The 17645-nt window shown below is 39.1% G+C and overlaps 1 protein-coding gene across 4 annotated transcripts; it reads left to right on the top strand.

Annotated features, from left to right (window-relative positions):
- The first annotated feature begins 6326 nt into the window (after positions 1-6326).
- LOC112196069 (pre-rRNA-processing protein TSR2 homolog) lies at positions 6327-16762 on the top strand. Of its 4 annotated transcripts, none has more exons than XM_040517994.1 (4): positions 6327-6719; positions 6943-7034; positions 7185-7290; positions 16739-16762. In XM_040517994.1, the coding sequence occupies exons 1-3, from the start codon at positions 6473-6475 to the stop codon at positions 7236-7238; spliced, it is 393 nt and encodes a 130-aa protein (XP_040373928.1). In that variant the 5' UTR covers positions 6327-6472; the 3' UTR covers positions 7239-7290; positions 16739-16762. The 4 variants fall into 4 exon arrangements, with proteins under 4 accessions (XP_040373928.1, XP_040373930.1, XP_040373929.1 ...); XM_040517996.1 differs by lacking the exon at positions 16739-16762 and adding an exon at positions 16356-16540; XM_040517995.1 differs by lacking the exon at positions 16739-16762 and adding an exon at positions 8242-8447.
- The last annotated feature ends 883 nt before the right edge of the window (positions 16763-17645 follow it).

Here is a 17645-nt window from a genome sequence, read left to right as displayed (position 1 = left end):
GCTGGGCCTTCTAGACATAAACTTATAAAAGATGTTGCAGATTCCGGTCCAAGCTGAACTGTCTTCACTTAAATTGCCATAACTCCTTTTAGAAAAGTTGGAATCGCAAACCGTAAAATTCTTCAGAAACTAGACACATGGGGCTTTCCGTGCATATAGGGTACAACTCCTAATTCTATCCGAACAGCTCCCAGTAATTCAGTGAAGTTCGGTTCTTGACATGAACTTGTAAAAGATGTTGCAGATTCCCTTCGAAGCAGAACTGCCGTCACTTAAATTACCATAACTCCTTCTAGAAAAGTCAGAATCGCAAACCGTAAAATTTCTCAGAAACTAGACACATGGAGCTTTCCATGCATATAGGGTACAGCTCTTAATTCCATCTGAGAAGTTCCCAGTAATTCAGCGAAGTTAGGGTTCTGCACAACAGTTTCTGTGTTGTAGATTCTCGTTGAAGCTAAACTTCCTTCACTTAAATTACCATAACTCTTTCTAGAAAAGTCGGAATTGCAAACCGTAAAATTCCTTAGAAACTAGACACATAACTGCCGTCACTTAAATTACCATAACTCCTTCTAGAAAAGTCAGAATCGCAAACCGTAAAATTTCTCAGAAACTAGACACATGGAGCTTTCCATGCATATAGGGTACAGCTCTTAATTCCATCCAAGAAGTTCCCAGTAATTCAGCGAAGTTAGGTGTTCTGCACAACAGTTTCTGTGTTGTAGATTCTCGTTGAAGCTAAACTTCCTTCACTTAAATTGCCATAACTCTTTCTAGAAAAGTCGGAATTGCAAACCGTAAAATTCCTTAGAAACTAGACACATGGAGCTTTCTGTGCATATAGGGTACAACTCCTAATTCCGTTTGTGCAGTTCTCAATAATTCACCGAAGTTAGGTATTCTGCATAACAGTTTCTGTGTTATTTATATAATATTTTTTGTTTGCGAGCTTTTACTGGCCGGGCCTAGCGGGCTTTTGGCTAACCTGGATGGGTTTTTGCAGGCTTTTGATGGGCCGGCCCACTACCCACTAAAGGGGGCTTTTTGGTCCTCAGGGCCGGCAGGCCTCCATCGGCCTACTTGATCCGCGAGATTTTTGATGAGGCCAACCCTCATTGAAAAACCACGAGCAGAAGCTTTCTTCCTCTACCTGAGACGCTACAGACCACGACAAGCAATGCTGATTTGTAAACCAGCCGCTGCTCAATCTGATTAATGAATTACATATGCCCTCGATCTGATTAATGAATTACATATGCCTATGTCAGATCTCTCTCTCTCTCTCTCTCCTCTCTCACTGGTGACTTCCCCTTCAATTTGTATTGTTTCTGCAATGGACGTGAAGCCACCTTTGTGCCAAAGATGGAGGCTGCGTCAGCCGAGATGCTGCAGAGCATGGTGGCTCTGTTCATGGAGATCACTGCTGGCCAGACCGACGAGACCGCCGCTCGACGACGCATTTACCCCGGACCGAGGATCTGAAATCCACTAGGATTAGATTCGAACCAGGAACCGATAGCCCTACCTACCGGATCCAATCCTGCTTGGTAGTCCTTCCATCTCACATTTCTAGATCTCTCTCTGTTCATCTTCTCCGATCACTCATCGGATTGTTGTTGTTTCCATTACTAAATTGGGCGAAGCCTTTGATCAGAAAACTCGTTTGCTCCGGCAACGTGTTCTTGATTGCTCACACACGTTTGAGCGGTGGAGTAGTCATCAAGTCCCAGGTAGTTGAGGCAAGCCTTGAAGAGTCGCTGTCACTCAAAGAAATGGCAATCTGGGATGCAGAAACGGGGTCATTGTTCTCTCTGCTGCTCCTGATCATCAGCTGATGATGATGAAGGTTTTTGTTTCTTGGGGTTTTGATCGGTGCAATGACATGATGGAACAAAATGGAGTATGATCAGAAAAACTAGATCAGATTGAATACCTGAAGCTTGTATGTGTTGTTTGCTCTTACATACCTTAGATTCAAACATTTTGATAGGTAGAAAGTTTATGAGTGATTGTGGTTACTGTTTGAATGCAAATATTGGGAAAATTTGGGTCCAGAGCTCCGTTTGTTGTTCCTACTGCAATAAAATTTGGGAATGAGCTCAAATTCGATTTGGGTTTGGTTCAATATGTCTCAAAAGACGGGAAATTTTTTTTATTTTTGTACCATTTGAACTAGGGTTTTTTTACTTCAACAATGTCTGAATTCTTCGAGGACTTTTGAAATGATACCTGAACTTTCAAAGTTATCAATGTGATACCTTGACTCATTTTTTCGTATCAACGTCATACCTGCGGTCGATTTCCGTCACAGAACCGTTAACTATGACCAGTTGCCCAGCACGTGAGGCACTTAATGAGGTTAAATAACTAATTTACCCTCAAAAGTATAAAAAATGGTTTTTAACTTCAACAGTGTCTGAACTCTTCGAGGACTTTTGAAATGATACCTGAACTTTCAAAATTATCAATGTGATACCTGAACTCAATTTTTCTTATCAACGTCGTACCTGCGGTCGATTTCCGTCATAGAACCGTTAACTATGACCACGTGCCCAGCACGTGAGGCACAAATGAGGGTAAAAATGATCTTTCCCACTTCCTTTAGTTCTTCACGTGTCCCGTTGTATCTTCAGTTCTTCTTCTCCATTTCTATTTCCTTTTTCATCTGCAAAATGCAATTAGATGGGATGATGACATTTCCTAGCAAAATGCAAAACCCAAAGCAAAACTTGAATCTAATTCTCTGATGGACGGACACCGCTGGGGACTCCATCTCGTTAGAGTTCTCCAATCACAGCTTGCTCGACGGCTTTGCTTTTCTGAATTTATTGTAGACCGGAGCAGTGTAGAAGGTTTCACAACTCTTGGCCTCCAGATCTGAGACTTGGAATTTACCTGAGATTTCAAACAGAAGGATTAGAGAGAGAGAATATGGCCGGCGGCAATCCAGACCTTCTTGTGCAGCTTGCCAGAGATATGACGGAGGCGGGCCACGCCGTCGTGGCACTCGGCTTCCTCACCGCAACTAACATCACAGCATAAGTTCATGAATTTGAAAAATAGTCAGTGTCTTTGTAATTGAATCAAAATCTGCAAAAGTGAAGGAGACTGAGAGTCTCTCTCTTTCTCTCTCTGCAACTCTCTTTCTCTCTCTCAACAACGGCGAAAAGGCGAAGGATGGTGATGATGGGAGAAAACCCAAAACTGATTTTTCGGCGACTGCGTGTCTGTGTATAACTATATCTATCTGTATATGATTTATCGAACAATGGGGCAATGATCATTTCACTGATTCCAGCTTCTAATCAATTTGTCCAAAAAAGAACCGGCCTTTGGTTATTTGCGGTTGTAATATCAGTACTTAGTGGGAGCATCGGACGAGGTACTCTGGCGAGTCAATGTGCGGCGGTCGGGGTGGATGAGGAACAATCTGAGGGTTTTACAGCGGCGGAGATGGATGACGAGGCTGGCGGATGGGCTGCGCGTGGGGCTTCAGGCGACAACGGGGCATTGAGTGGTGAGGAGCTTAAATTTTTGCAAGGTAGCCATATCGATCTAGCTGAGTTCAATGTGGTTGTAGTCAGGTAGTGCTTCGAAAGGGTTGGATGATTGAGAGAGAAGGTGAGATCTGATTTGCGGCCATGGCTTCCAATCGGAGGGGAAAAATCAAAGGGAAGAAGATGTTGAAAAAGAAAAACAAGAAAGAAAAAAGGAAAGAAAGGAAAAAAAAATTAAAAAATAATACTTTTGAGGGTAAATTAGTCTTTTAACCTCATTAAGTGCCTCACGTGTTGGGCATGTGGTTATAGTTAACGGTTCTGTGACAGAAATCGACCGCAAGTACGACGTTGATACGAAAAAATGAGTCCAGGTATCATATTGATAATTTTGAAAGTTCATGTATCATTTCAAAAGTCCTCGAAGAGTTCAGACACTGTTGAAGTAAAAAACCCCGTGAAGAACTAAAGGAAGTGGGAAAAGTCATTTTTACCCTTTATTTTGTGCCTCACGTGCTGGGCACGTGGTCATAGTTAACGGTTCTATGACGGAAATCGATCGCAGGTACGACGTTGATACGAAAAATGAGTTCAGGTATCACATTGATAACTTTGAAAGTTCAGGTATCATTTCAAAAGTTCTCGAAGAGTTTAGACACTGTTGAAGTAAAAAACCCTTTGAACTATGTAGGATTGTGGTGGCATTGTTTGATTTGAATTGTCTGGGGCAAATTTGAGGGCTTTTGGTGGATTGGGGTTGTTCAATTTGCTGCTTTCATACTTGCATTTATAAAGTTTTGGAATGGTGTGGTTTATTGCTCCAACTGTATAACTTTTTCTAAAATTTATTTACCTCTCTATTTTCACTGCTATAAAGTTGTTGACTTAAAACATGTTGCTTTTTCTGTGATGCTATACAAATATGTTAATTTGGCTATTACTTTTATTAGTTTTTTTTTTAAATTTTGTTGGGAGAAATAAGATTTTGATTGCCCCCTCCCCCAATATATCCTTTATTTTTATTTTACTGGGGGGGGGGGGGGGGGGGGGCGATAAATGTTTATTGGGGAGGTGGGCAATAAACCTCTCTGAGTCTCCAGTGACCTATGAGTTTTCCGACGATCTCTTCGGGGACCTCCAACTAGGTTTAGTAAACTTTTATTATCTTATTGGGGGGCAATAAACCTCTCCGGCAGTGGCGGAGCCAGGATTTCAAGTGGGGCATACAAAATATCAAAACTCCATAATAAGAAGAAAAAAAAATACATTCACAAAATATCAAAACTTCATAAAAGAAAAAAAAACTCAAAAGGATATTTTGTAAATTGTCAAACGCAATTTGTCAATAACTATATTAAAGTTTTTGAAAAATAATTAAAAAGTAGATTAAAAATAGTGCTAATGTCCAAAACATAATATATATTATATATAAACAAAAAATGTTCAAACCAACCAAAAATAAAAACTTGGTTATTAGTCACGAAACCATGACCTTCATGTTGCTATCTCATCAACCATCCACTGCACCAAACTAGCAAACCATGTAATGAGCAAACTAATTGAATATAATATGACTGGGGCACGGGACCTACTGGGCCCCAATGTAGCTCCGCCCCTGCTCTCCGGTGATCTATGAGATATCTGATGACCTCTTTGGGGACATCCAGTGAGCTTTTCAGAGAAGTCCGACAGCCAGCGATTGGTGACCAGATTTCGGCAGCTGGTGACTGGATTTGGGCAAAGTCTCCTATGGCTTATCTCTCTTCCTTTTTTTTTTCTCTCTCTCTCTATATGACAAAGGGGTGAGGACAAAATAATCTAAAAAAAAGAAAAAAAAAATTAATTGGGTATTAGGGAACAACTTATTAGAGTTATTATGGGTAAGTGGGAAAAAATAAGTGAGTGATGTAACGGGGAAAAAGTTCCTAGAATTAGGGTAAATGGTCAAAACCTTTTTTTTTTTTTTTTAATATCTTTTCATCATAGTCAGTCATCTAGATTGAGTAGATTCCATGCGAATGAAATTCTAGGGAATTTATTAGTTAATTATAGATTTTTTTCAACAGTACTTGCAAAAAGATTGTTTGAAAAGAAGACCAAACCTTATTTTCTAGACCCTAGTAGACACAAAGTCCCCGTTGCGCCCTTAGTTTTAGGCACTTACCAGTGGCGGTTATCTATTTCATTGCTACGGATAAGGATGTTTGATGGTTGATAGCGTGTTAGTTATTAATGACGAATGATTTCATCTTTTAGTTTTTTAAGGACAAGTGATAAGGACAGTTGTCTATTTCTTCAATTAATGGATACTAGAAAATGTCTACGCGCCCAGAGTTGTGGGAAGTTAAAATAGCAATTGTGAGAGTGGAGAGTTTGAAATTGTTATTTTTTTTTATTTTAGGTTTTTATTATTTTATTTTACTTTTTACGTTTTTGTCTCTGATGTTAAAATGTAATCTATGATTTTAATATTTGAGGATTATAAAGGTAAAAATAAATCAGTTTTGGCTAACAACACCTCTTCTCTTAATAATAGTATAGATAGATAGGTATTTTGTTGCATGAATGATTGGGTAGCAACATCAACATTTTATAGGATTGCGCTTTGATTCTTGACTTCATGTTTGTGGTGTAGATGACCCGGAATAGTCCCCTCTCTAGTACTTAAATCTCTTGTATACTTCTTTCAACGGTTAATCTCTGGCAATAAAATTATTGGTTCCAAAAAAAGAAAAAGAAAAAAAACTGAATTCCGTGTCTCTCTCTGTCCATTCCAAATATTCCGCGCTTTCTCATGCTGACGCAGTCAATCAATTAAAGACTCGAAAGCCACATCTTCATCTGTTCTCCATTTCCAAAAAGCCACCAAATCGACCGATCCAAACAGAGGGACAAAGTCGAGTGAGAAAGAGAGGAGAGTTGCGTTGGGTGTACTTAGAGCTCGATCAATCGAGGGGTCTCTAGCTACTTCCATGGAATCCATCAGCGGAGGACGTGTGAGTAGTAGCACTATCAACAATACACCTTCCACCGCAGATCAAAAGGTGGCTGTTGTTGACCCCATATCTCTTGATTTCCGCAAAGCCATCTCGTCGGTTCTTTCGCGGTGGAATGGCCTCGAAATGGCTGTCCAGAACCAGTGGGGTGGCCGAGACTCCACCCACAAAGCTCAGCAGCTCTCTGCCGATATTCAATCTTGGTTCTCTCAATCCAAAGCAGGTGATCATGATTAGTTTTTTCAATCATTCATTCATTAAGTTGTATCTACATATTTTAGAGATCTTTGATTTGTACAAGGTGATAACAATGACGTCAGGACTTGTAGTTCTGGTAGTTTAGAGGATTTATAGTTACATAAACTTGGTTCGTTCCCTCAAGTTTTCAGATTTTATCGAATTGTTTCACGTAAGTTTGCTAACTAACTATGCAACTCAATCGGCAGCACCACGTTACGTGGAAGATCTAGAAAATTTGCTCCATGAACGTATGATTCTCTCCTTCAACACAGACATTGAAGATGGCAGCATTGAGGAGGTGATTTTTAATTTTTATTGATGGATGATTAATTTACTGCTGATTTTTTTGAATATCTATAAGCTAAATAGTATTGTGAACATGGACTTAATGATCGATATATTACTGCTGGTTAGTACGCATATGAAGTTTTGCAATTCTCTGAATCAGGTGGCTGAGCAATTGATGATTGTACATGAGGAATACTTGCATGGAAACCATTAATTGGATCGATATCATCACCTACTCCAGCGATTTTCTAATTAGGAGCACACAGGTAAAATTAATTGCCTCATCTCAAATGTTGAAATATGTGTATACATGCAATGTAATTAACCATGTGCTAGTATCACTAAGCTACAGTTTTCAGAAGTTTCATGTGTTTATTCTTTGTTTACTGTCTATATATTTAGCGAATTAATCGATACAAGACATGCAGTTCAATGTACAACATAGCAAAACTGATTATGGAGTATATATATATAAATTCCAAACAAGAGCCAATGAGGGTTGGCAAGAATGGCAAGACCCTTGTTTGAGTGAAAACCCCACTCAAGTTCGAGTCTCAACATTCACATGTCCCTCATTGGTAGCTTTTGTTAAGAACTAAGGTCCTGTGGGACCTATGTGACACTGGTGAATGTGTCATTTTTCAGAGAGTTTAGGTCATCACAAGACCCAATTGCCGGATGTCTGTGGGTTTTTAAGGTAAAAACCATTGGGCTAGTGGGGTCTGACTGCTCTCACGTGGTAATTAGCGTTAATTAGCTGGATCTAGAAGTTAGTTGAGTTCCTACAGACCATGAGTGATTCATAATATTCCTAGGCTAGTGGACTGCCTCCTCCCAGACTAAATACTTGTGTTAAAAAAGGAAAATTCCAAACAAGAATGTGAGAGATCAAAGAGCCCTTCGATGTATTCCTTCTCTTCAATGATTTAGGGAGGAATTAATCGATATTCTTTTTCCTGCATTAGAATAAATTAGTAACCTCCATGACTTGACTTCGATTTCATATACTATCAATTCTTCATGTCAATATCTTAGGTGTAGATAGCGTAGTTGAATTGTTGTTAAATCATGCAGATAGAAGTTGGGGAAGTCTATACTAACGTATATATAAATTTCAATCAACCTATACGTATAACTCTAGTTAAATTATGCTGCAAATTCGAAGTTCAAAAATGAATTTATGCAGATCGATCTCCCCCTTTCTCCTCTGAATGCAGATAATTACAAAGCATTACACAGGGTACGTGAAAAAACATACGGGATTTGATCGAAGCTAACATCAAGATTTCTCAGTCTGACAGAGTTCGGAAATCTTAGAACATTCGACAACAAGAATTCAACATTTTTAGCTAGTACTAGGTATCACATTGCCTAGGAACAGCCTTGAAGCCTCTAGTGAATGTTGAGACAAGTTATGGTACTTGTGGGTATCTCATACACTCATTTACAACTATTTGAACAAAAAATTACAATTATTTGAACCAAAATTACAACATTGAGAACAAAAGTTACCATATTCATTTACACAATTTACATATAGTTAAACAAAAATTACAACATTGACAACGAATTTGTTCAAAAGTTTGTAACAATGTCGTAAGAGGTGTAATTACCATTATTAAAACTAAGATTACACAAAATAGGACTCAACATTACCACTCTGACAACAAATTTGTTGTCACTTTTGTAAATGTGGGTATGAGATACCCACAAATACACTAGAATTTTCCGTGAATGTTTGCAGTCTTATCCCAGTTCATTTTTGTTTTTAGGTGTTTTCTGTTGCAAGTTCTCCCATTAAGTCTACACCTACCTGTGTAAATGTTTGTGTAAGACAATTATAAACTTAAGAAATCATTGGAAGACATGGTTATGAGTTTTCAGACTCTCTAAATATTAATTAGATTATGAATTTTTTATTACTAGTCAAATTTTATTATTATAATGTAAAAAAATTCAGAGGATTTTCAGCCTTGGGTTGCGGCCTATCGTCTAAGTGTTTAGCACTTCAAGCGTGATCAATTGTTTGAGGTTGAGGGGACGGGCGGATTCATGATTCAAAACGGGGTTGGGTTTTATTTTAGAGAAAAATTCAGCTACCATCCTCAAACTATTTTGCCAAGGCCAATTTGATACCTAAACTCTCAAAAGTATCAATGTGATACCCAATGACTTAAATTGGTATCAACGTGATACTTCCGTTCAAAATTTCTGACGGCGCCGTCTGTTTGCTGACGTGGCAAGCACATGGGTCCCAAAAAAAAAGTGAAATGACCAATTTACCCTTCTTTTTTTTTTTGAGAAAAATTCATCTACCGTCTCAAACTATTTTACCAAGCCAATTTGATACCTGAACTCTCAAAAGTATTAATGTGATACCCAAATACCTAAATTGGTATCAACGTGATACTTCCGTCCAAAATTCTGACGGCGCCATCTGTTTGCTGATGTGGCAAGCACGTGGGTCCCAAAAAAAAGTGAAATGACCAATTTACCCTCTCTTTTTTTGTTAATTCATTTTTTTCCTTTTCTTTTCATTTCTTTTTCTTCCTTCTTCTTCTTCGTTCTTCTTCTTCTGGGATTTTCTTTTTCTTCTTCTTAGGGTTTCGCGGCGCCAAGCAGCTTGGGGCTAAAGCTTCCAATCGAACCCGATACCGGTCGAAGAACCTACTGGTGCTGAGATGATCAACGACCTGTCGGCGTAAATTGGGGCCGCCAAGTTGTTGAGCGAGACGAGGCGTTCAGCCTGAAGGTACAGTGAGAGAGTGGTCGTCGAGCATGGTAGCGATCTTGGCGCCGAACGGGAGGGACTTGAGTGATCAGACAGGGAAAGCGATGGGAGAAGGTGGTTAATCCATAGGAGTGCGAGGGAGATGGATTTGTAGCAAGAATTGGAGAGGATCTCGGCGGCGTTAGTGATGGTTTGGGCGGAGGAGAAGGAGAGGAGAGAGAGAGAGGAGGAGAGAGAAGAAGAAGAAGAAGAATAGCTAAAATGGTTTCCCTAGAACTGGACAGCCTTCCCTTCGGAGACAGTATGTACTCCACCTCGACGGCCACTCTCTCACGGTACCTTCCGGCTAAACGCCTCGTCTCTCTCAACAACTCGGCAGCCCCAATTTACGCCGACGGGTCGTTGATCATCTCAGCACCAGCAGGTCCTTCGACCGGTATCGGGTTCGATTGGGAGCTTCAGCCCCAAGCTGCTTGGTGCCGTGAAACCCTAAGAAGAAGAAGAAGAAAATCCCAGAAGAAGAAGAAGGAAGAAAAAGAAATGAAAAGAAAAGAAAAGAAAAAAAATGAATTAACAAAAAAAAAGAGGGTAAATTGGTCATTTCACATTTTTTTGGGGACCCACGTGCTTGCCACGTCAGCAAACAGACGGCGCCGTCAGAATTTTGGACGGAAGTATCACATTGATACCAATTTAGGTATTTGGGTATCACATTGATACTTTTGAGAGTTCGGGTATCAAATTGGCTTTGGCAAAATAGTTTGGGGACGGTAGATGAATTTTTCTCAAAAAAAAAAAGGGTAAATTGGTCATTTCACTTTTTTTTTGGACCCATGTGCTTGCCACGTCAGCAAACAGACGGCGCCATCAGAAATTTTGGACGGAAGTATCACGTTGATACCAATTTAGGTCTTTGGGTATCACATTGATACTTTTGAGAGTTCGGGTATCAAATTGGCCTTGGCAAAATAGTTTGGAGACGGTAGTTGAATTTTTCTCTTTATTTTATTTTTTACTGAAGTGAAAGGAAAATTTAGCGTAGTGTCAATATTTAACTAAATTATATTAGATATATATTTTATTGGAGAAATTTTATTCACACATAGCAAAATACTAGGTATACATCCCTTTTTTCATAGGAAAAATTTCAGAAATAGTACATGAAGTTAGGCCCACTACGAATTTCTATACATGAAGTTTTAACTTTAGTACATCATATTGCAAACCCGACCTAATATATGTACACGACGTCAATAACGCCGTTAACTCTTATGTCATTATCTATTTGTCAGAGGGTTATTTAGTAACTTCAGTTACCATGTTTGTCTGACTCACTCTCATACACTCTAACTCACTCTCACTCCCTCTGACCCATTCTGACTCACTCACTCTCCTCCCCTTCTCTCTCTCTCTCTCTCTCTCTCTCTCTCTCTCTCTCTCTCTCTCTCTCTCTCTCTCTCTCTCTCTCTCTCTCTCTCTCTCTCTCTACACACAGACCCATACCTTTTCTCACCCTCCATGGCCGTAAGCCTGTGACTCGAGACCCCTCCGCTACCCAACCCGGCCGACGCGCCACCATCCGACCACCGATAGACGATGGACGACCACCATCTTCTTCGTCTCGCCGTCGCCAATAGCCTACTATCCTTGGATCGTCTATGCATTGAACGGAGAAGGAAACCTGACGATGAGGAGCCCGAACCTTCACCGGCGACCGATTAAGCTGCATCTGGTATGGAAACTCATCTTCATGCCATTGTCTACGTGTTAGGCTAATTGGTTTTCAAAATTGATGGAGTTTTGTCGACTTGGTTTCTGGGTTAGCTCGGGTTCGACGCTGTTGCTACGCTGGCGACTTCTCCGACGCGTCTGGGCTTAGTTTCTGGTTCGACTGATTCCCTAGACGAGGCATGACCTTGAGTGGAAGTTAAACTTCGAAGATTTCTAGGTTGTGCACAGTGAGGCTTAGATACCAGTTAATCACCGAGTTCTCCCTCTAGTTTTCAGAAAACTGCTGCGAGGGATTCCGAACCCAGACTGTAAATCTGACTTGTTGAAGGTAAATTCAAAGTTCTAGAAGGAATTGTTTCTTGTTTTGTGTCTGGCTTGAGAAATTGTTCGATTAGTGTTGAATGGGATATTGAATGAATTGATTGTTGGTGATGGATAAGTTATTGGTGAGAGTCCCATTGTGTTGTCTCGATTCGTATCGGGAAAGAGAACCATGTTTGTTTTAGTGGGAATCGATCCGAATAGAGAGGGGAGGGCCTGCCGATCGAGTTCTGAAAAGAGGAGAGAGAGAGAAGGATAGAGGAGACAAAGGGAGGACGAGAAAGGAGCGAGACCAGGTCAGGAAGAAGTGGCCAAAGTCGGTTGGGGGCAGAGGCATCGGCGACGGCGGCGGTGGTTATGAGCAGAGGGGTTTGGGATTTAAGAGGCAAAATGACAAAGTAAAGTGAGGAAGGGGAAGAGAGAGACAGAGAGACCGTTTTACCCCTCAAAATATGACAAACTAACGACGTCATTGACGTCGTGTATGTATATTGAGTCGGGCTTCTAATTTGATGTACCAAAGTTTATGTTTTAGAATTTTATGTATTGAAGTTCGTAGTGGTCCATAGTTCAGGTTCACTTACCAAATTTTTCCCTTTTTCATATACCCAACATCAGATTTTATGAGTATGTTAAATTACCAAAAGAGACATGTAAATCAAAAATGAAGAAACATAGTTGTGGAATATATTATCCCGCTTTAGAGTTTTCTTCTCCTTTACATGAATAATGTAAATGACAAATTTAAAACCCTAGTTAGAAACAATTAACAATACTAATCGATGAACATTCATAGTTCTAATTAAAGAAAATTATCAATAGCCTAATGGATTCTATTGGTGTTTCTCAACCCTCAAATATTGAGGTACGACTTCTCTACTTCTCTATCTCTAAGCTTTCAATTCTCATTTGCTTACAGTAACAAAGTTCCTTCCATAATGCTAAAGCTTAAGTGGAAGTAGGACTAATTAGCCCATCAATGGGAATAGCTAGTGCCCCTTTCAATGTTCCATCCCAATTTAAAATGATTGGCCCCAGACCCACTCTTCCTTTAACTACATCACACGCACCATCAAAAACATTTCAGCCTCCAAACCCCCCTAACTCCAGACTATCGCCTACCTCATTTTTTGAATCTACCTAGACCCCACCCTCTCATCTGCACCCACCTTCCCCGTAACTCTTGCTTTTTTGATTCCTTCACCCTTCTAAATTCTTCCTGCCATTGAACACAGCGTTACACAACTTGCTGCGGTGACATCTTGTGTTTTCCATGTTTAACTTCAATTGGATCCTTCTAAATCGACAAACTGATTCAGCCAAATAACTCTATCTCTTCCGGACTTCCAGTAATAATAAGGAAGAACTTGTTCTTATTGAGAATGCAATATATTTTTTTTTCAAGTTAAGATGGTATATATAAAAAAAGGATGTGTATTTAGTGAATAGGTGTTGTGTTTTGTGAATGAGGATCGTTTAGGAAGTTTGGGGTTGGGTATCTAGTAAAATATAAAAATAAAAAAGTTAATAGAAGGTGTATTAAGTATGAGATGTGTATCTAGTATTTTGCATTGTGTTAATAAAATTTCTCATTTTATTGAGATGCAAAAAAAAAAAAAAAAACCAACCAACCGAAACTACTATCAAATCTATTACCGGAAAAAAAAAAATTTGAAATCCTTTTTTTATTGAATAAAAGAAAACGAGAGATTGAGAAAAGAGCTTAATCAAAACTATTACCAAATAGACTACCTCCCATACTAGGTTGAAAGCCAATAGATTACCAAAAAAGTAAGTAAATTTTTTCGTATTGACTAAAAAGAGATAATTAAGAGGTTGAAAATATTATTATAGTGAAAATAGTATGGTAATGACTAACTCGATTAAAAGAATCGTCAGAAAAAGCTATTATATATACAGTTTTAAACCCTAAATATTTAAAATAATACTAATTCTTAATGGATCTTGTATATGAATTTCATACAACCGGACTCGATCCTTTTAATAAATGGGTTATACGGGTTGATGTCATGTTAGCGGGTTAACATGCAAATGATCCGTTTAATAAATGGGCATTGGCAGTTGACATGCAAATGACATGCTTTTTAATTCTCCGAGTTCAACCCGCTCTATTTCGTTCGGATTTTGAGTCGTGTCAGAGTTGACAACTCTATCGAGATGCAAAGAATATATAGAGTCTAGCATTTTATGCAACACCCCACTCCATCAACAACAGTAAAAAGGACATTTGTAAATCCAATCCAATTCCAACATTACAACTTTAGTTGCACGACAGCGAGAAGAAATCTAGGGTTTCAAGGTAATTTCCGAGCTATAGACTTGAAATTGATAAAAGTAGTAGTTGAGAAAGTTGTTGGGATTGTTGAGAGGATCATATTGATGAATTTTGGTGACCCAATTCGGGGTTGGAATCGGCGGTGTGTGGGGCCCACGTGCAGTGTCCTGTGGCGGTGTGATAGGAGCATAAAATGCTACAAATATAATATGCAATCCTTTACATTTTTCTTGGCTATTTTCTTTAAAAAGTCAGTTTTAACTTTGTTTTCTTTTTAGGTAGTTCGTAGAGTGATTCAAGAGAAATAGGAGCTTAAAGGGAGAAACTAAGCCATAGATCATGAAGTACTGATGCAGAGGACCAATTTTGATCAACCATTTGGCCAGAAATTACAAGGGAAATCCACGGAAATCGTTGTGCAAAACAGTTGCTGCAAAGCAGAAAACTGCAGTTTCAGAATCAGCTTTCTGGGAACGGTTTTGAGAAGCAATTCTTGCACCCTTCCAGATGCTCCTTTGAATAAAGGGCCAGTGATCCTTGAATAAATGATGTTATACTTAAACTACAGCCAAAGAACTGGTCAGAAGTGCCAACAAGGCAGTAGGAAATCAAAGTCGAAGTATGCTTCCCGATAAGGCAGAAACTGTCAGCTTTTCACGAAGCTTTTTGGGAGATCTTTTCCGGCCATTTTCTTGGAGTTTTTCCAGAAGGTTATTGATCATTCTAGATGATATGATGTCATAGAGCACGTGGGAGTCAAGAACCATCCAGAAACTTGTCAAGACGAAGTCGTTCCTTGTCCAAGAAGGAAGCTTCAGAGTCAGAAATTGAATCCTAGTCAAAACAGGACGGTTTTGCAGAATTCTTCTTTGGACGGATTTCCAGGGCATTTTTGGAAGGTTATTGCTGCTGAAAATATGAAGGAGAGTCCTAGAATGATTCCTCAAGATTTTGGGAAGATTATTAAGGCTTGAAAATCATTTAATTATGCACCAAGTAGAGTAATCCTCAAGCAACTAGGGGAGGCTTTCAAAGCAGAATTGGAAAAGGAAACTTGGGCTGTGTATTCTATATATATAAAGGCTCTGAACACGTTGAAAAACCACCATCCTACAGTGCCATCTTCTGTTCCCAAATCCTAGCACACAAAGTCTCAAAAATTCCCAAGTCTTCAAGAAGGAAAACCGTGCACATCACCATCCATCTCCATCAAGCTTCTGCCGTGACCCATCTTGAAGGAGTGCCTGCATCTAAGGCTGCCTAAAAGTGAATTCGTGGCTCTCATACTCTCCCTTTTTACGGTTTTTATTATCTTGTAATCTGATACTCATGCTTTTATTTGTTGAATTTAAGACAATGTGTGGCTAGTTACCTTTTGTTAGGGGCGAGGTTTGAAGCCCCAATTATGTAGAACATATGTTTGTTTAAATTTAGTTTCATGATCTTTGGTGTTGATTGGTTGTTTATCTCTGATTGATTGAAAACTTTTACATGTGTTTGTTTTATGGTGGCCAACATAGGATTTATGCATGTAATTGGAGCTAGGTTTAGAAAATAATTCACCTAATCGTCTTGTTTTCTAATCCACAAGTATGCAAGGCTTTGAACAAAAGTTGATGTTTTAAACAACTAGAAGAGCATGCTAGGTAGGCGTTCCACACTAGACTGCAACTCTATAATCAATTGTTTCCATGAGATCTTAATGCTTCAAATATGTTGACACTATATGTGTTGTTGATAGGATAGCGTTCTATACCTTGATTGCATGTTTGATAGGCTTAGCTATTGTGCGTTCACATAGACTAAGTAATTAGGGAAACATTAATAAGGGACATGATCTGCTCCGACTTGTTTCTTGGTTGATTTCTGTTCACACCATAGTAATTGAAACTAGGTTAACCTAACATTGTTCGAAAGTAATTTGTGGTGGATTTCCGAGTCTCTAACGTCTTCTCCATATTTTTTTTCAAACTCTAAAATCGTTTTTGCTTTCTTATTTTCCTTTTATTTTCGTAGGAACATAAAAACCACAGATCTGTTTCAACTTAGGATTGCAACGCACCCTTCTATCCCCATCTTGTCCTGCCACCTTTTTCCCTCTTTGACGTTTTTCTTTTTCTTAGTTTTGTTATTTGTTTTGTGCTTTAGTTAGTTTAGTTTTGTTTTATTTTGTGTGAATTATAAAGTTACCCACAATCCCCGGCTTGAACGATCCCTGCTTACTCTATATTGCTAACGACTACATCTTGCAGGGTTAAATTGCGCGCTTGTTTTTAGCGTATCACGGTGCGTCCAGCCATTCCTGGCGTCCTATTTTTGTTTGTTGGGTTGAGCACATCGTTACAAGTGTGTTGATATGGAATTTTGTATCAATCAGTGCATGTTTTGAAAATGATAGGAATTTCCAAAGTTTTGGGAAGTTCGGGTTTTGATTTGAGAACATCTGACCATTGGATTGGCCCTAGCTTTCGATAGGTTGTTATAACTATTGAGTCAACGTAACATATGAAGTTTAAGCTCGTTCTGACTTGATTTTGAGCTTCCAATGAATTATTGGTTTTAGGGTTTCAATTTTATTATCATCAATTTATTTTCAATCATCGAGAAACAGTTATTTATAAGATCATTTTATCAGGAAGAGATGTAGACCGAGTTCGAGGAGGAAATAGTTGGACGGCCGTCGTAGCCACAATCTGTGAGTGGACATTTGATTTGAAAATAAAGGATTAAATTCTATTTACTACCTTGTACTTTCAAGGGTTCATCAGTTCAGTCCCTACACTTCTAATTTAATAAAAAAAGTCATCGCACTCTCCAATTTCATCAAATCGATCAATTCCATCAATTTTCTCTGTTAAGGTGCTGACGTGGCCAACTATGCAGTTTTGTGGGACCATTCTCACAAGAAAATTCCCAAAATACCCATAGACTATGAGAGTGAAAACGAGCGTTCATCATGATTAGGGTCTTCACCCAAGCCACCAACTTCCATATTACTCTCACTAACAGAGATTGATATATATCCAAGTTCTTAAACTGTGATGAGTAATTACTGCCCTCATTTTCTTGCACATAATCACTAACCCTGCAAAATTGTTAAAAGCAAAAACCCGACCAATTAAGAACCTCAAAGACTATCCAATTCAAAAACAAACACAGAATCAGAGCATGAAAAAACCTACTTGAATTCATAGTGAACGTTCTGAGAAGCCCCTCAGCCAGAGCATCTATGCTTAATGTTCCATCAATCACAAGACACTTCACCAGAACCTTCTTCGAGTTCAAATGCACGAATGCGTACTCATTGTCCAGCTCGTTCCATTTCTCAATACCCACTTCCTCTACAAAACCCCCAAATAATCAAAACCAAAAATTGAAATAAGAGTTTTTTAGTTTTTAAGGACAGAGCAGGGTTTAGTAGAATTCAAAAGGGTGAGTAACGAACCAGTTGAGGAAGAGGTGAGTAACTCGTAGTCGGAGGCGGTGAAGGAAGCGTGAACGGCAAAGGCGACCTTGTTGTTTTCTTTGCGGAAAGATGAGTG

This window comes from Rosa chinensis, chromosome 4 (assembly GCF_002994745.2).
Source record: "Rosa chinensis cultivar Old Blush chromosome 4, RchiOBHm-V2, whole genome shotgun sequence".
In the NCBI taxonomy this organism is placed as follows: domain Eukaryota; kingdom Viridiplantae; phylum Streptophyta; class Magnoliopsida; order Rosales; family Rosaceae; genus Rosa; species Rosa chinensis.
The sequence above is the reverse complement of the archived record's forward strand: the minus strand, read 5'-3'. Positions and strand labels throughout refer to the sequence as shown.